The sequence below is a fragment of the Periophthalmus magnuspinnatus genome, chromosome 16 (genome assembly GCF_009829125.3).
Source record: "Periophthalmus magnuspinnatus isolate fPerMag1 chromosome 16, fPerMag1.2.pri, whole genome shotgun sequence".
NCBI classification, from domain to species: Eukaryota; Metazoa; Chordata; class Actinopteri; order Gobiiformes; family Gobiidae; genus Periophthalmus; species Periophthalmus magnuspinnatus.
The window spans coordinates 3711920-3731401 of record NC_047141.1 but is presented as its reverse complement, the minus strand read 5'-3'; the positions used below and the strand labels follow the sequence as shown (position 1 = coordinate 3731401).

At 45.6% G+C, this 19482-nt stretch overlaps 1 protein-coding gene across 1 annotated transcript in view; it reads left to right on the top strand.

The window, feature by feature from the left end:
- Window positions 1-19482, top strand: part of si:dkey-22o22.2 (neural-cadherin) — a 94522-nt gene that overhangs the window by 50006 nt on the left and 25034 nt on the right. Inside the window, exons 15-24 of the mRNA XM_033980683.1 lie at window positions 1915-2164; window positions 4311-4438; window positions 4774-4960; window positions 5444-5587; window positions 8094-8386; window positions 12081-12710; window positions 14375-14641; window positions 15403-16132; window positions 18307-18400; window positions 19016-19200. Coding sequence (XP_033836574.1) covers window positions 1915-2164; window positions 4311-4438; window positions 4774-4960; window positions 5444-5587; window positions 8094-8386; window positions 12081-12710; window positions 14375-14641; window positions 15403-16132; window positions 18307-18400; window positions 19016-19200 — 2908 coding nt within the window. The remainder of the gene's footprint in view (window positions 1-1914; window positions 2165-4310; window positions 4439-4773; window positions 4961-5443; window positions 5588-8093; window positions 8387-12080; window positions 12711-14374; window positions 14642-15402; window positions 16133-18306; window positions 18401-19015; window positions 19201-19482) is intronic.

Sequence of the window (19482 nt, the reverse complement as noted above, 5' to 3'; positions counted from 1 at the left end):
CATGTAGAACATCCCATGATATCACTGCACAGTATCAATTGAAGAATGCACTAAACGTGCTTTAAATCTGATGAACCAATCTGAGTCTTCTGCTGAATTGTCCAGAGATCTCGTCTAAAATAAGATCTTTAATCATGTGTCGGCTCTGGAGCCGCTGGAGCGATGCTAACTCGCACTAACGAGACTCTTCTCATTAAAACAAACTGTGTGCTAATGCCGCGAGCTATGTCCTCACAGCCATGACTCAGCAGCCACCAGCTAACCCCGCTAACTGCTAATGACGCTAACAAACCGCAAGTAACACCACCAGCTAACAAGGATAACACGACTGATGCTAACTATGATAGCATACAGGAGCTAATGAAGCTAACTGCTAACATAAGGCCACTGGAAATATAACAATAAAAAATGATTATGTGGGTAAAATGCCCAAGACTAAACCAGGACTGAACCAGGACTAAACAAGGACTAAACCAGCGCTAAACCAGGACTAAACAAGGACTAAACCAGGACTAAACAAGGAATAAACCATGACTAAACCAGGACTAAACCAGGACTAAACAAGGGCTAAACCAGGACTAAACCAGGACTAAACAAGGGCTAAACCAGGACTAAACCAGGACTAAACCAAGACTAAACAAGGGCTAAACCAGGACTAAACCAGGACTAAACAAGGACTAAACCAGGACTAAACGAGGACTAAACCAGGACCAAAGATCAGAAGCAGGAGTAGGTCTCACAATAGTGTAAAGTCCACCATCTTTGTGCCAAACATCCACAGAGATTAGCCAAAACAATATTAAAAAGTGAATAGAACAAGCTCCACTTTGTTACGTCTGGTGGCAGAAAACAAAATCATTTTTCCAAACACTGGGGGCCAGTTTACTGATTTACGAGAGCTGACTAACAAGAGCTGCATGGTGTTGGTTCAGGTTACATTTAGGGGACTATATAAACCCAATCGGCTTCTCCCATTAGGTGCAGCTAGACCAGGGGTGTACATTACGTCGATCGCGAAGGCATTTTGTGCAGATCACGTCCCGTCATCCATCCAGTCACATGACTAATATACAGGACAACAGTCAGATTACACCTGACCCTAGGTCACATCATGGGCGCCACACGCATAAACAAGTGCGAGTTAGTTTAACCCTATAGCGTCGGATCCTATCGTCGCTGATAGAGCACGGTTGTGGACTTTCCAGCAGCGTAACTCCGCAACCAGTCGTGCTCTCATGTAAATTCAAACGGCGTGTCAAAGCAGAGACATGGGGCTGTCTAAATATTTTACCATCATGACAGTAATCTGCCTCTGTTGTCTCTCGAAGGGGACGAATGAGAGCGCGGGGCTGCGGAGATTTTCCCATGTCATTTATTCGATGCAAATACGGATGAAAAAATACGGATGGATGTGTAAAATAGAAGTAGTTGTGTGAAAAAATGCAGTAAATTCTGATAATTCATTTAACATGATTTTTATGGCTATAAAAAAAGACAAAACCGTGATCAACATGATTAGCTCTGTTATCGCTTTCAAATGAAAAATGCAATTTTACTCCTGGCTGTCAGAAGCTTCTGCCCGAACTGTGCATCCCTCACTGATTCTATTCAGTGTCATCAGAGCAGTAATCATCATCAAGTAATTATGAACATGTAAGAAGTTCAGTTGTGTTGTGCAGTATTATCTAATGACGTTGTTGTTTTGTTTGTTTGTTTGTCTGCTTGTTTGTTTGGTTGTTTTTTTGGCTATTTTGTCTGTAAATCAAGATATGAACATTAATAACAGAACCATCCACAGACTGTATAAAGAAGTGGACTAAGTGAGCGTCATCCACAGCGTTCGGCTCCAGTCAAATGAAGCTCAGTTACAGGGAATTCCATATTTGGATTGAAATCTCTTTTGTATTTTTCCAGACTATCAGAGCGACCTCTCCCCTGGGCGACCCCCGTGTGACCTATAACCTGGAGGAGGGTCTGGTACCTGAGACTAACCTGCCGGTGCGGTTCTACCTCAGACCAAATCGGTCTGACGGGTCGGCCTCGGTCCTGGTGGCTGAGAGCCTCGACTATGAGACCACCCGGCTCTTCACGCTCCGAGTCCGAGTCCAGAATGTGGCTGCGGTTCCTCTGGCGTCCTTCACCACAGTTTATGTCAATGTGACCGGTGAGATGTTTACTTCAGATTTCAAAGTGCTTTTTATGACTTGGTTTAGTGCTAGTCGCTGTGGTAAATATTTATCATAGTTTATATCAGTTAAAGGCACAATATGTAGCTTTCTGGAGGAAGCACATCACCTGCATGATTTCATAGAAATAGAAAGTTAAAACCATACTTAAAACATTCTCTTTAGAGATAGATATGATTTATTTCCATGGAAATAAGCAGGAGGGAGCCCTCCTCCAGGCCAAATAGGAGTCAAGTTTGTGGAGATGCAAGCCCAGTAAGTTTTTTATGTCAAATGTCCTCTCAAAGCCTGATCTGGTCAGATCTCTGAAGTTTAGCAGGTCTGGGCCTGGTCAGGACTGGGATGGGAGAGCACTGGAACACTAGGTGCCACAGTGAGGCGCCAGTGTCAAAAACTGTTGTTGTGGCTTTAGGCAAGACATTTCACCCATATTGCCTATGAATGTGGTGTGTGAGTGTCAGGGGTGGTTGCAGGGGATGGTGGTGTCGACTGGGGCTGCCCAGTCTGCACCATCATCTAGGGTCGGCTATAAGAGCATCTCACCACCACTGAGTGTGGGGTGAATAATGCAGGACACAAGTGACTGAGTGTGTGGAAAAGCACTGTAGAAGACTAATGCATTATTATTTCAATGCAAAAATGAAAAAATCCACACTGTGGCTTTAAGTGGCAGTCTGTGGGAAAAAGTTTAAAAGTATTCAATTCATTTTCAATTCATTTTATTTTTGTAACGCCCAAAATCACAACAACAGTTGTCTCGAAGGGCGTTCATGTTTTGGTTGATGGGGGAAACCGGAGGAAACCCATCCAGACACAGGGAGAAACATGAAAAACTCCACACAGAAAGGCCTGGGTGACCCGGGGATCGAACCAAACCTTCTTGCTGTGAGACATGAGTGTTGCCACTCAGACACTGTGCTGCCTACACACAAAAACAAAACAACAGGAAAAATCAGACAAAACAAGAAAAATCAGCCAGGTGAGGAGGAGGAAGACCAGGCGAGGAGAAGGAGAGCCAGGCGAGGAGGAGAGGGAGGCGGGTGGAGGAGGGCCAGGCGGGGAGGAGAGGGTCCAGCTGTCATCGGGGCATCTGAAAGAGTTACACTCCACAGGGGGAGTGGGACAGGGGACAACATGTGAATAGCATTGCTGATGAGAAGAGAAAATAGGAGGAAGCAGAGGATAGAGCTCAGGTTGAGCTTGTTATCTCCTACTGCAGCCTGTCTTATCCCGGGTTTTAATGTCACTCTCAGCCAATCTGGTCATAGTTGGTTAGAAGAGGAAGGTTTTAAGCCTGGTCTTAAATACAGAGACTGTGGGGGCCTGTTTAACATCAGCAGGGAGTTGATTCCATAGCACAGGAGCTTGGTAACTGAATGCTCTCCCTCCCACTGTACTTTTGGACACTCTAGGAACCACTAATAGTCCTGCATTCTGAGAGCGGAGTGCTCCGTTTGGCTGGTACGGGACAATAGCATCTTGCAGATAGGATGGGGCCATACCATTTAGGGTTTTGTATGTCAGGAGGAGGACTTTGAATTTGATTCTAAGCTCGACAGGAAGCCAGTGCAGATATTTTAGCACAGGACTGATGTGGTCTCTTCTTTTAGTTCCTGTTAGGACTCTGGCCGCTGCATTTTGGACCAACTGGAGGCTCCTTATAGTACTTTTGGGGCAGGCGGCGAGCAGAGAATTACAGTACTCAAATCTGGAAGTAACAAATGCATGGATGAGTTTTTCAGCATCGTTTTTAGGTAAAATATTTCTAATTTTAGTTATATTTCGCAGGTGAAAGTATGGGGTTTTACAAGCTAGCTCATAAAATGTTCATATTAACCCACTCTACATGATCCAGATGTTTTTATTTCAGCATTTTGCCCATAAATTAAGAACAAGAGCAAGCACGAACAAGCAACTGCTCCCTGCTAAAACAGGAGGGCGTTGCCTTCAACACCCTCGCTCCTGATTGGTTCTTTTCTTGTTATGATACTTGCAGTTGGAATTCCACATATGGATTATCCACTTGGCCCCTATAACTGCTCGCCTCGATGGCCGATGTGTCACTCCCACTGACACAATACTGCTCTTCAAAACTGAAACTGTATTAATGTGTTTCTTTTTCAGACGTGAATGACAATGTGCCGTTCTTCCAATCCTCCACATACGAGGCCACAGTCCCAGAAGGAGCCCAGACCGGGACTACAGTGATCCAGGTCTCTGCCATGGACCGGGACTCTGGACCACATGGAGCTGTCAGTATCTAAACAACTGTGTAGGGTTAGACTTGATTTAGACATGGTTTAGACTTGGTTTAGACCCGGTTTAGACTTGGTTTAGACCTGGTTTAGACTTGGTTTAGACCTGGTTTAGACTTGGTTTAGACCCGGTTTAGACTTGGTTTAGACCTGGTTTAGACTTGGTTTAGACCTGGTTTAGTCCTCGTTTAGACCTGGTTTAATCCTGGTTTAGACCTGGTTCAGTCCTCATTCAGTCCTAGTTCAGATCTGGTTTAGACCGGGTTCAATGCTAGTTCAGGGATGGTTTAGTCCTGGTTTAGACCTTGTTCAGACCTGGTTTTCCTCCTCAGGTGCGGTACTCTCTTTTGGGGGATGACAGTGGAGATTCCCAGTTCTTCAGGATAGACCCACAATCTGGATCCATCGAGACTCGGGCATCGTTCGACCGGGAGCAGAAGTCCTCTTACCTGCTGGAGGTCCAGTCTGAGGACGGGACTGAGTCTGCCAGAGCAGGACTACAGGGACTACCCAACACGGGTATGGTTCTGTCGTCAGACGGGGGGGGGATTATTCAATATTTTTGGAGCTTTCTCTGATGTCATAATGCTGTTCCCTCATCAAAACACGCCTGAAGAAATTTTACGTCATCCATGCATGTTTGAGTAATTTAGTAATCTCTCCCAGGCTCTATTCAACTCTCCTTGAGGTTAGCAGTAAGAACCTGTACAAGGCTCCGCCCACAAGTACACAGAACTGTACACAGAAACCTGACAAACCTGATGTGATGTGCAGTAGTTTCATTAGTGGGATGCAGCTGATTGTGTTGTGATAGTGCTCTGAAGGGGGAGGGGATTAGCACAGAGAGCAAAGGGAAGAGAGACTGAAAAACAAGAATGAAACTTATAAAACATGTTAATAGATTGTTTTGGACAATATCTAAATATGTTATGTGTCACTCCAGTGTTAGTAAAAGGATGGTCTAACATGAATGTGACTAACCTGTTTGGACTGTGTTTTCAGACACTGCATACGTGCGTGTTTTCGTGGCTGATGTGAACGATAATGCGCCGCAGTTTGAAAAGCCTCTGTACGAAGTGAGTGTGGATGAGGACCAGGAAGTGGGCTATGGAGTCATCACTGTGACGGCCACTGACCAGGACGAAGGTCAGAACACATGAACAGCTAAACCCTACACACAACATCTGCACAAATGATGGGAGGACACAGATTGGACCCTGCTGTAGTTCCATGTCCTGCATTTGTGAAGCACAGACGTTTGAAATGACAGTGAGGACTGTGAAGGGCGTCCAGAGCCAGAGGAGAGGCCAGAGTCGACAAAACAAACATCCATCTGTGAACAGCATGGACCCAAATGTGATCTGTGCTTCAGCCTCTGAGAGAGAGGAGAGGGGGGAGGAGTGAGAGAGGGGGAGAGGAGAGAGGGGAGGAGAGAGAGGGGGGGAGGAGGGAGGAGAGAGAGGGGGAGGGGGGAGGAGAGAGAGAGAAGGGGAAGGGGGAGAGAGAAGCGAAGGGGGAGAGACAGAGAGGAAAGGGGGAGGAGAGGGGGGTGAGACGAGAGAGGGAGGAGATAGAGGAGAGAAAGAGCACTCAAAAAAGGAAACACTGTACTGTATATTTAAACTTTCCTCGTGAAGGGTCAGCCAGACTTTCCTGACATGCTTCACAGTGTGGCATTAAACTTGACTTTCATTTATTCAGTTACAGGTGGTTTGATGATCAGTCACTGAACTGTATCTTTGACCTCATGGGGTCACCCTCTCATCTCCACGGAGATGGACGTTAAGACGTTTAAAGTGAACATGATACAGGCCATCTTAAAAATGATCTTTGGATGCATATGAAATAATGAGATGGAAAAAGGCAACATAAAATGGTACATTCAAACAGGGTCAATGTTTTTGGGGAGTGATGGATGGAGAAAGAGGAAGAGGAGGAGGGGCAGAGTGTGGCCCATGTGTGAGCGTGGTCCATCTGGGCAGAGGAGAAAAGCTCAGGGCAAAAACATTGGACTGGACCTAACGACTGAACCAAACTGAAAAGTCACAACTACACACTTACTTAAAATATGAAACACACAACTAGTTAATTTTAAATAGTTGTAGCTTTGCAGAGTAGGGATCCAGTTTTTTTGGCTCCCGATGCTATTGTGAACCAATAGCGCTCTCGTCCCCATACCTATTTTTAAAATGATTTTATTTACACAATTTTGGCTGTTTATTTATATATAATTCAGTACGTCTACTCCATGGTGAGTTTTAGCCCCAGACAAATACAGCGATTACCAGATATAAAAGGTAAAACTGTGTCTTAAACCTGTCCACACACAGCAGCGTCGGACCATGTGACCCAGACACGAGGTGATGCTTCAGCCTCTGTAGCGACAGACGAAGTTTAAATCTGTCAACTGGACAAATCGTTGCAGTGAGTGAAGACGTTTCTCTGCTCATCCAAGTCACTTCTTCAGTTCTGGTCAGATTACTGCTGGACACTGCCTTATATCTGTCTGAAGGGAGGGGCTAACTACACTGAAACTGTAAACAGCTATTGTCTCCAGTTTAAGTTGAAACCAGCCGATTCAACCTTTAATGACCCTGCTACTGTTCTCTTTGTTTGGGTCTGAGGATGAAGTTATAGAGGCAGGGCCCCATTCATGTTTAAGGGAGGATTGTCTTTCCTCACAAAAATTGCCTCTTTAACTCCTCTCTCAAACCATTTCTTTTCTCTGGCTCAGATCTGAACCTCACTCTCTTCAAAGGAGTGGTCAGTGTCTTTGAGATGTAGATGAACAGCAGACTGGGGTCCAGAGCTGCTCTCTCGATGGTGTTGGTACATTCTCTTATGGAGTGTCTGTTCAGTTTGTCTAATATAACGCTCACTGCACTCTTCACTACACTGAATGGAACCAGTCTCTGTCTTAAAGATATGTCTAAAAAAATAGGCAGTACGGCACCAACACGCCATCAACACGGGATGAACATACTTGCAGGTTTAGAAAATAAAACAGCACCAACACGGCCGATCTGCTCTTATTTCCTCTGAAAACGTTTGTCGTTTTTTTACATGACAGTTTTAAATGACAGTTCAAAATCAAAACTAGTGTATTCTTCAGCTCATAATCTTTCCACACATCTGTCTCACTTTTGCGTTTACAGCTTGAGAGTGCCCTCCGGTGGCCGTTAGCCAGTAAAAATCTATAAATTAGCCGCATGGTTTTATAGGCCACAGGTTTCAAATCTGTTCTAATGCTATTTCCTCGTCACAAACAGACCTGGAGTTGTGTTTTGTTTCATTCACACATGTTTAACACACAAACCCTGCAGATTTAGGCTGAGTTCTTCTCCCAAACAGAAAACACTCTGTTCCACCTTGTGATGTCATCATGTGGTGATACAGGAAGTGCTCCACTGTGTTTTTAAACTCCACACACCTTCACTAAAATCATCTGGATCATTTCAGTCCTGGAATTGCCGATCTGTACTGAACTAAAGGTAAAAAGGAGCTGTTAACTTGTAAACTACCACGTCATGACATCACAAGGTGGAACAGAGCATTTTGAGCTTTGGAGATGTAGACAGACTAATAATAAAGTGTTACTTGGGGAGGAAACAGCTCAAGAGTCCATTTCGTGACCTTTAAATCTGTGTTCCAGGAGCGAATGCTAAGCTGCGGTACCAGGTGTCGTCAGGTTCCTCGGACCCGGGCCTGGGCTGGTTCGACGTGGATCCGGAGGTTGGGCGGGTTTTCGTAGCACAGCGTCTGGACTTTGAGACGAGGCGGAGACTGGAGCTGAGGCTGGTGGCGTCCGATGGGAAATGGTCCAATGAGACGCTCCTCATCATCAACATCATCAACCATAACGATGAAGCGCCGGTGTTTAGCCACGCCCTCTACCGCGCGTCTGTGCAGGAGGAGAGCGCCACACTGCCACTGCTGCTCCTACAGGTGAGAGTGAAGTACTGCACTACTAACTGCCCGTAATCCTGTATTCTGATAGATTATTCCTACATTATTTACATATTGATATAGTTTGTGGTTATACACTTTGGAAAGGTGACTGTTTCTTGTTTGATGAATAAGGAACAAAAATTCAATTCAATTTATTTTTGTAACGCCCAAAATCACAACAGCAGTTTCCTCTTAGGGCTGAACATGAGAACAAAAGCTAGAAATGAGCAGTGAAGTGTCTGGTTGGACCCGGAAGTGACATCATCACTTAACAGCTCTACTGTTTGGATTGCTGTGACATCACAACATCATAAACTGCACAGAATGAGCTGGAGGACAGGATAGAATATGGTAGAATTTGCCTTTAAACTTTCAAAATGCAGATGTGTGACCTGGTTCATGCTTCAAAAAGTTTATGCCCTTCGTCTGAAATTAGGATCTTGTCAAATTGTGGAGAACGCACCATATTGACTCAGACTCCTGCCAGTGTTTTCCCCCTGCGTTTATACAAGAAGCATATCTTTAATAACCTGTTTAGGTTCCATTCCCTCCTCTCTGCTCCTGTTTATGAAGGTGTTTGAAGTGGTTCCGCTCTGATTTCAGTCTGAGCCCTGGACCCAAGCTGGAGACATGCTGAATTCAACCATTTAGTCCTGGTTCAGTCCTGGTTCAGTCCTGGTTCAGTCCTGGTTCAGTTCTGGTTTGGTCCTGGTTCAGTCCTGGTTCAGTCCTGGTTTAGACCTGGTTCAGTCCTGGTTTAGTCCTGGTTCAGTTCTTGTTCAGTCCTGGTTCAGTCCTGGTTTAGACCTGGTTCAGTCCTGGTTTAGTCCTGGTTCAGTTCTTGTTCAGTCCTCGTTCAGTCTTGGTTTAGACCTGGTTCAGTCCTGGTTCAGTCCTGGTTTAGACCTGGTTCAGTCCTGGTTCAGTCCTGGTTTATTCCTAGTTTAATATTGGTTTAGACCTGGTTCAGTCCTGGTTCAGTCCTGGTTTAGACCTGGTTCAGTGCTGGTTTCGACCTGGTTCAGTCCTGGTTCAGTCCTGGTTTAGACCTGGTTCAGTCCTGGTTCAGTCCTGGTTTAGTCCTGGTTCAGTGCTAGTTTAGACCTAGTTTAGTCCTGGTTCAGTCCTGGTTCAGTTCTGGTTCAGTCCTGGTTCAGTTCTGGTTCAGTCCTGGTTCAGTTCTGGTTTGGTCCTGGTTCAGTCCTGGTTTAGTCCTAGTTTAGTCCTGGTTCAGTCCTGGTTCAGTTCTGGTTCAGTCCTGGTTCAGTCCTGGTTTAGTCCTGGTTCAGTCCTGGTTCAGTCCTGGTTCAGTGCTGGTTTAGACCTGGTTCAGTCCTGGTTTAGTCCTGGTTTAGACCTGGTTCAGTCCTGGTTCAGTCCTGGTTTAGACCTGGTTCAGTCCTGGTTCAGTCCTGGTTTAGACCTGGTTCAGTCCTGGTTCAGTCCTGGTTTAGTCCTGGTTCAGTGCTGGTTTAGACCTGGTTCAGTCCTGGTTTAGTCCTGGTTTAGACCTGGTTCAGTCCTGGTTCAGTCTTGGTTTAGACCTGGTTCAGTCCTGGTTCAGTCCTGGTTTAGACCTGGTTTAGACCTGGTTCAGTCCTGGTTCAGTCCTGGTTTAGACCTGGTTCAGTCCTGGTTCAGTCCTGGTTTAGACCTGGTTCACTCCTGGTTCAGTCCTGGTTTAGTCCTGGTTCAGTGCTGGTTTAGACCTAGTTCAGTCCTGGTTTAGTCCTGGTTTAGACCTGGTTCAGTCCTGGTTCAGTCTTGGTTTAGACCTGGTTCAGTCCTGGTTCAGTCCTGGTTTAGACCTGGTTTAGACCTGGTTCAGTCCTGGTTCAGTCCTGGTTTAGTCCTGGTTCAGTGCTGGTTTCGACCTGGTTCAGTCCTGGTTCAGTCCTGGTTTAGACCTGGTTCAGTCCTGGTTCAGTCCTGGTTTAGTCCTGGTTCAGTGCTAGTTTAGACCTAGTTTAGTCCTGGTTCAGTCCTGGTTCAGTTCTGGTTCAGTCCTGGTTCAGTTCTGGTTCAGTCCTGGTTCAGTTCTGGTTTGGTCCTGGTTCAGTCCTGGTTTAGTCCTAGTTTAGTCCTGGTTCAGTCCTGGTTCAGTTCTGGTTCAGTCCTGGTTCAGTCCTGGTTTAGTCCTGGTTCAGTCCTGGTTCAGTCCTGGTTCAGTGCTGGTTTAGACCTGGTTCAGTCCTGGTTTAGTCCTGGTTTAGACCTGGTTCAGTCCTGGTTCAGTCCTGGTTTAGACCTGGTTCAGTCCTGGTTCAGTCCTGGTTTAGACCTGGTTCAGTCCTGGTTCAGTCCTGGTTTAGACCTGGTTCAGTCCTGGTTCAGTCCTGGTTTAGTCCTGGTTCAGTGCTGGTTTAGACCTGGTTCAGTCCTGGTTTAGTCCTGGTTTAGACCTGGTTCAGTCCTGGTTCAGTCTTGGTTTAGACCTGGTTCAGTCCTGGTTCAGTCCTGGTTTAGACCTGGTTTAGACCTGGTTCAGTCCTGGTTCAGTCCTGGTTTATTCCTAGTTTAATATTGGTTTAGACCTGGTTCAGTCCTGGTTCAGTCCTGGTTTAGTCCTGGTTCAGTGCTGGTTTCGACCTGGTTCAGTCCTGGTTCAGTCCTGGTTTAGACCTGGTTCAGTCCTGGTTCAGTCCTGGTTTAGTCCTGGTTCAGTGCTAGTTTAGACCTAGTTTAGTCCTGGTTCAGTCCTGGTTCAGTTCTGGTTCAGTCCTGGTTCAGTTCTGGTTCAGTCCTGGTTCAGTTCTGGTTTGGTCCTGGTTCAGTCCTGGTTTAGTCCTAGTTTAGTCCTGGTTCAGTCCTGGTTCAGTTCTGGTTCAGTCCTGGTTCAGTCCTGGTTTAGTCCTGGTTCAGTCCTGGTTCAGTCCTGGTTCAGTGCTGGTTTAGACCTGGTTCAGTCCTGGTTTAGTCCTGGTTTAGACCTGGTTCAGTCCTGGTTCAGTCCTGGTTTAGACCTGGTTCAGTCCTGGTTCAGTCCTGGTTTAGACCTGGTTCAGTCCTGGTTCAGTCCTGGTTTAGACCTGGTTCAGTCCTGGTTCAGTCCTGGTTTAGTCCTGGTTCAGTGCTGGTTTAGACCTGGTTCAGTCCTGGTTTAGTCCTGGTTTAGACCTGGTTCAGTCCTGGTTCAGTCTTGGTTTAGACCTGGTTCAGTCCTGGTTCAGTCCTGGTTTAGACCTGGTTTAGACCTGGTTCAGTCCTGGTTCAGTCCTGGTTTAGACCTGGTTCAGTCCTGGTTCAGTCCTGGTTTAGACCTGGTTCACTCCTGGTTCAGTCCTGGTTTAGTCCTGGTTCAGTGCTGGTTTAGACCTAGTTCAGTCCTGGTTTAGTCCTGGTTTAGACCTGGTTCAGTCCTGGTTCAGTCTTGGTTTAGACCTGGTTCAGTCCTGGTTCAGTCCTGGTTTAGACCTGGTTTAGACCTGGTTCAGTCCTGGTTCAGTCGTGGTTTAGACCTGGTTCAGTCCTGGTTCAGTCCTGGTTTAGACCTGGTTCAGTCCTGGTTTAGTCCTGGTTCAGTCCTGGTTCAGTCCTGGTTCAGTCCTGTATTACAACAGAAATTTGCGTTTGAACTATATTCATTTTAGCTGTCCCCTCTGCATTAAACATTGTTCTACAGAATGTTGTGATTTCATCTGAAACTCTACCGTATAACAAAATCAATCCTTGTCTGTGTTGTCTGTTGCAGGTCTCTGCCGTGGACCCAGACCTGGACTCGGACCAGTCTCTGCTCCAGTTCTCTCTTCACGGTCAGGGCTCTGGAGGTGACTTCTCCATCGACCCTCAAACCGGCTCCATCTACGCTCTGCGCCGCCTCGACCGGGAAGAGCGCCCCCTGTGGAGGTTCTTGGTCCTGGCCACAGATGAGGGCGGGACCGGGCTGACAGGATTCGCAGACGTGGTTTTGGAGGTGAAGGACATAAACGATAACGCTCCCTTCTTCCCGTGTGCCGCGCTGGAGGAGGACGGCTGCTTTGTGGGGCGCGTTCCGGAAAATTCCCCCGCCGATACTTCCGTGATGGAGATGAGAGCGATGGACTTGGACGACCCGAATGAGGGGACGAACGCGGCGCTCACGTACAGCATTGTGCAGAACGTGAAAAATGAGATAAACCTAAATCTGTTTGCGATAAACACGAGCACGGGGACCATCTCCACGGTGCTGCGGTCTCTGGACAGGGAGCAGCAGCAGCGCCTCCTGGTGGTGGTGGAGGCTCGGGACGGAGGGGGGCTGAGGGGGACGGGCACAGCTACGATCCTGGTGACAGACGTGAACGACCATCCACCAGTCTTCACACAGGACTCCTACTCGGCTCAGGTGGGTCTTCTTATGAAATCTGTGTGTCAGATATGTTGAGTGTGTTGTGACCTTTGCCCTTTGACCTCTGGGTTGCTTGGTTCTCACATACCGTCCATGTAAATGTGTTCTCATGGTGGTCAGAATGGTATAGATTCAAACATTTTCAATTCTATTTTTTTTGTAAATCAGAACATTTGAAAAGCCTTCAAAAATGTTCCTCCTTCTTTATGTGACGAACCGAAGATTCATTTATTCCGTAATGGCGCCCCCTACAGCCGCCTAACTTCTACCTTCCCTCAGCACGTCCAGAAGTCCAACTTTTTCTGCAATAGTTAGCATCTTCCTCGGCTTTTTTGGCGCGGCTGCCTTTGTCGGCGCAGAACGTTTCATCAACATTGTGTGTTTTGCCGAGGAGAAAACTTGCAAACATACAGCACTTTAGAGTCACACTGCGATCCAACATTTATGTAAATTTGTCTGAACACATTCTGTACTGTACAGGAGACACGGCACATTCATTAGCCAATCAGGACGCAGAAACATGTTCATACACTGTAAAAAAAAGCATGAAAAATTGCACATAATAAAAAAGGTGAACCGTGATATAGTGAGGGACCACTGTAATATATTAAAAATTGTTCAAAATGACTGTCCTCTAGTAGCTGGGTTGCTCTTTTGCGACAGGGTGAGGAGCTTGGAGTAAAGCCACTGCTCCACCACTTTGCTCGGGCTTTGTTTTATAACCATTGATTGTATTATTACCAGTTATTCTTGTTATCCCATCAAAAGTAAAGTAGTAGTGAGATGTGCTTCCTTACAGATAAATACAAAAGACTACAAATCAAAGGAGCACTGACTCACCCGAGCGCAGATCTGTGTGCGCTGTCTCCTCTTTGTGCTGTCTGTCTGTGTCACTACAGATGCCTCAAAGGCTGGAGCAGACAGCGTTTGACACAGGGAAATCTCCCAAATCTGTGGGGAAATTCCTCCATTAGACTTGGAGCATGATATATCTATGGCTACGGAGACATACTGCGATAAACGATAATATTGAAAGTACTTTATGTCACTGACACAATACTAATGATGCAAGATAACCCCAGTGAACCATTTTAAACACACAGAATCAATAAAAAAAATGAGACGTAACAGATAAATAACAGAATGTACTATTATTGATCAATACTTAGCCATAGAAGTCATTTATTCAGCCCTTTACAGCTCAAATCTTATCGTATTACAACTGAAATACCCCGAATCTTCTTTTTTTTTTTATAAAGAAACTGTTCACATGATGAATACTGAGCCCAAAAGATATAGTTCCAGTTTTCATATACTGAACCATAAGTGGACATAGTGATTATTGTGACAGACCTAGTGAAGGGATGTTCAGATTTATGCAGCCGTATGTTTTAAAACACGACCCGCACAGACTGTTTTTACCCCACAACTAACAAAATAACCTGAAAAACTATGTCGGCAAAGTATCAATAGTTCACTGAATGTCCTTTAAATATGTTGTATCTTCTGCCCATGTCCAACCAGGAAGTAAGACTGTAAACTTAATCTTAAACTAGAATCTTGACTCTAATGATGTTAAGTGTATTTGATTGAAATGAGATGTGTAACCTGCCGTAATCACTGAAACTGTCGTATTCTGAAGCATCTCCTGTCTGCTGCAGATGTCTGAGGATTTGGACGTAAACAGTGAGATCTTGGTGGTTTCGGCCACAGACTCAGATTTGGGTGAAAATGCAGCGGTGACATTCAGTATTGTGGGCGGAGACGAAGAGCGAAAGTTCTTCATCGAAACAAACAAAACGAATAACCGCGGAATCCTCAAACTCCAGAAGAAAGTCGACTTTGAGAAGCCAAACGAGAGGAGCTTTAATCTGACGGTGAAGGCGGAAGACGCAGACTTTTACTGCCTCAGCCACGCTCTCATACAGGTACAACACAGTCCTGGTTTAGTCCTGGTTTAGAACTGGTTTAGTCCTTGTTTGGACCTGGTTTGGACCTGGTTTGGACCTGGTTTGGACCTGGTTTGGACCTGGTTTGGACCTGGTTTAGTCCTTGTTTAGTCCTTGTTTAGTCCTGGTTTAGATCTGGTTCAGTCCTGGTTTAGACCTGGTTTAGTACAAATTTTATCCTGGTTTATATTTGGATTAGACCTTGTTTATGTAGTTCTGGTTTAGTCTGGTTTCGAATTGGTTCAGTCCTAGTTTAGATCTAATTTTGTCCTGGTATAGACCTCATTTAGGCCTGGTGTAGACCTTATTTAGTCCTGGTATAGATCTAGTGTAGTCCTGGTTTAATCCTAGTTCCTACCTCTTAGTCCTCGTTCAGTACCTTTTTGGTACTGATCTTTGGTCCTGGTTTAGTCCATGTTTTTAGTCCTGCCTTAGCCCTGGTTTATAGTCCTGGTTTAATCCTAGGTTAGTCCTGGTTTAGCTCTGGTTTGATTCTGACTTAGTCCTGGTTTAGTCTTTGTTGCAGTCTCTCCTTGTAGATCAGGACCAAAGCAGGTCTAAACCAGGACTAATTCAAGGACTAAAAAATAGACTAAACCAAAGACTAAACCATGGCTAAATCAGAACCAAACCAGGACTGGAAAAGGACTGTTTCGCCTTAGCATAGTTCAGGTTTAGTCACTGGCATAATCTGTTATAGATCGAAAAAATGTCAGTTGTTTTTTTGTGCTTCTCTCCAGGTCCGTGACGCTAACGACAACGCACCGGTTTTCCTGCCACAGTTTTACGAAGCTCCGGCGATGTCCGAAGATTCTCCGGTCGGATCCATCATCACTCAGGTCACCGTTTTAGACCTGGACTCCGGACAAAATGGTCGATTCTCCTTCAGCATCGCCAAAGAATCCGATCCTCACGGGCAGTTTGCGGTTGACGAGGCCGGACACGTCGTTTTAGCCGATTCTTTGGACCGAGAGAAGATCTGGCAACACCGGATCGTAGTTTTAGCCACAGATATGGGAGAGCCCGCGCTAACTGGCACCGCTATTGTGATGCTAACAGTTTTGGACATTAACGATAACGCTCCAGAGTTTGATGCGGATTACAAGCCGATAGTTTGGGAGAACACCGGCGCCCCTCAGACTGTAAAGATGAACAGTTCTTCGGTTTTGCTTCACGTCAAAGATCGAGACGCAAGTGGAAATGGTGCGCCGTTCACGATACAGATGCTGCAGCTAACTACGGACGCTGCGAGTTTTAACCTGACGGACCTGGGCAACGGTAGTGCTACGCTAACGGCACTGAGGACGTTCGACAGAGAGCAGCAGAAGGAGTATCGAGTTCCCATAATGCTTCAGGACAGCGGCGCTCCGCCTCTTAGCGCCACACACACTGTCACCGTGACGATTGGAGACAGAAATGACAACCCACATGAACCAGCGCACACTACCTTCATCCTGTACAGCTACGACGGTACGTTTGAATACTGTATGTGCGGAGTGCAGATCGTACACTCAAGAGGGACGGCGTACAGCTATGACCACAGACTGTACGAAGAAGTGGGCGAAGTGAGTCGATGGAGCCGGAAGCGTGCCCAGGCTCACTTCCTGTTTGGCTAGCGCGTTAGCTTTGTCCATTTATATACACAGTCTATGGGTACGACAATGTGTATGTGTGGTAATGCAGATAGTACACTCAGGAGGGATGGTCTACCTTAAAAAAACATACACTGTAGCTGTGAGTGGGGTTCCTCTCCACAGATCTGACCAGTAACGGCTTGAATGTGCCACCTGTTTCCATGGGGATGGATATATTTATTGCTATATGGATTATTCCAGGCAAGTGGTGGACCATGAGCCGGAAATGTTTTGCCATTGTTACTGAAACTCCCAAATCGAAAACAAACATATTCCCTAACTAATAAAAATTTGTACGAGTAAAGCTTCATAAACTTAATATTTTGAGTCAAGCTAATTTCAGGTCTTTGTTACTGTCTGCTTTGCTTTGCTGAGAGCTCTTAACCCCCACATATTTCTTCTTTAGGCTGTTAGCTTCACAATAATCCACTGTTAAATTCACATCACCAGATCCATCCTTCGGGACGTGAAAAAGCACAAAACGCTTTCAAAATCCCCAAACTTTATCGAACAAACGCCTCGAACCATTGTCTTCTGAGAGTTCTTTCTTGTTTATATTCTTCTGTTTTTCATCCAATTCCCCAAAGTCAAACCTTTTTAAGCCTGCTCCACTTTCTGTGCTCCTGTAAAATCCCACATCCGCCTGTAATCCCTTTAACTGTGAAATCAGACGCTCGGAAAAAACACCAAACTGGATTGGGATAATAATTTTCCAAAGAAGCAGACTGAGTAAATAGAAATGCTTTTAATTAGAGTTTAGGCCCTGGAGATATTAGGCTAAAAATACGAGAGGTTTGAGCGGGATTTGGTGACGAAATAGAACAGTTAAACAGGAGGGAGGAGGGAGCGGGGGGTTGAAATGAGGATTTTAATAATAAAACCTGCTAATTTAAACAACTTAAAATGCAGTAAAGTTTGCCCTGGTTTAGCACTGATTTAGTTCTGGTTTAGTTCTGGCTTAGTCCTGGTTTAGTCCTGTTTTATTCCTGGTTTAATCCTTGTTTAGACCTGGTTTAATCCTGGTTTAGTTCTGGTTTAATCCTGGTTTAGTCCTGGTTTAGTCCTGGTTTGGCACTGGTTTAACACTGGTTTAGTCCTTATTTCATGTTCATGGGTGCTATACCAGTGTTTGTCATAATTTTCTGTTCTATTTTTTGTCCTTTTCACATTCATTTATAGAAGATAAACAGTACAGACTTTTGAATATTGCCATTTACACACAAAAAATATCTGCTCCAAAGTCTCACAACTGCTCTAAACATTGACGAGTCTATGAAAGTCAGACGAAGCTCATCGAGGCTGCAGTTATAGGGACCTATTTGGAGCCAAGTTTTATATTTGGAATTCTGACCGTGAGTATAATAGCAAGCAATAGCAACCAAAGAGCCAATCAGGAGCAAGGCTGTTGAAGGAAGCCCCACCCACGCTGCTAGTTTAGGAGGGAGTGGGTGCTTAGCAACGCTGTCAGTAAAACCTCTTGCTAACGCTAGCAGGAACGACCTTGGTTAAACAAGGAAACTAATTTGTCTGTTATAATGTTCATATTTTGATTTAGGGACAAAATAGCCAAATAAAAACCCCAGGATCATGTAGAGCGGGTTAATACAAACATTTTAAGACTAAAATGATGAGTCTGACAGCAGCAGTTACAGAGAGAGAGGACACAGTTTTTCAATAGAAAGTGAACTGGAGCCAGACTCGAAGGAGCTGAAGCATGCCCATGATCATTTCCTGTTTGGAATGTGGTGGCTAGCATGTTAGCTATGTCCACTTATATATACAGTCTATGGCTCCAAATAGATGTATTTACTGACAGAGCAGTGGCTGTAGACCTCTCCATGAAAGACCCAAACTGATCATCGACCAACAAACAGGTCTGAATCTTTGTCCTGATTAAACATTGGTGTTGGTCAGAGGCACAGGACAGCAGCCACATGTGTGTCAGTCTGCCCTAGGGCAGCTGTGACCATACAATGAAGACAACCCTCTGACTGAAATGTTGTGTCCCAGGCCTCCTCCCTGAGACTGTCCTGGGGAAGGTCCAGGCTCCAGACCCTGACGACTGGGGACAGAAACACTACAGCTTCAAAGGGACCTCACCCAGGTACTGGTTTAGACCTGGTTTAGTCCTGGTTTAGTCTTGGTTTAGTCCTGGTTTAGTCCTGGTTCAGTCCTGGTTTAGTCCTGGTTTAGTGTTGGTTTAGGCCTGGTTTAGGCCTGGTTTAGTCCTAGTTTAGTCCTGGTTCAGTCCTGGTTTAGGCCTGGTTTAGTCCTGGTTTAGTCCTAGTTTAGTCCTGCTTTAGTCCCGGTGTAGTCCTGGTTTAGGCCTGGTTTAGTCCTGGTTTAGTCCTAGTTCAGTCCTGGTTTAGTCCTAGTTTAGTCCTGGTTTAGTCCTGGTTTAGTCCTAGTTTAGTCCTGGTTCAGTCCTGGTTTAGTCCTGGTTTCGTTCTGGTTTAGTCCTAGTTTAGTCCTGGTTTCGTTCTGGTTTAGTCCTGGTTAAGTCCTGGTTTAGTCCTAGTTTAGTCCTGGTTTAGTTCTGGTTTAGTCCTGGTTTCGTTCTGGTTTAGTCCTGGTTTAGTTCTAGTTTAGTCCTGGTTTAGCTCTGGTTTAGTCCTGGTTTCGTCCTGGTTTCGTCCTGGTTTAGTCCTGGTTTAGTCCTAGTTTAGTCCTGGTTTAGTTCTGGTTTAGTCCTGGTTTAACATCTTGTTCCTATGTGCAGTGTTTTCAGTCTGAACCAGAGCTCAGGTGAACTGTCCGTCTCTGAGGCCACGCCCCCTGGTTCGTACCTGCTGCAGGTGGGCGTGGCTGACCACACCTGGCCTGAAGTCACCTGCAGTGTGAGCGTGGAGGTGAGAGAGCTCCCCCCAGAGGCGCTGAGGAACGCTGCAGCCGTCAGAATACACAGTGAGGAACAGATTCTGATACTAGAAATGCAACACTATTATTGCTACTACTACTACTACTACTAATAATAATAATAATACTGCTGCTACTGCTGCTACTACTACTACTACTATCACTACTACTACTACTGCTTTTACTACTGGTAGTATTACTATTGATATGACAATTACTGATACTAATACTACTCCCTCCCTCTCTCTCTCCCTCCCTCCCCCTCCCTCTCTCCCATTTTCTCCCCTCTCCTTCCCTCCGTCCCTCCCGCTCTCTCTCTCTCTCTCTCCC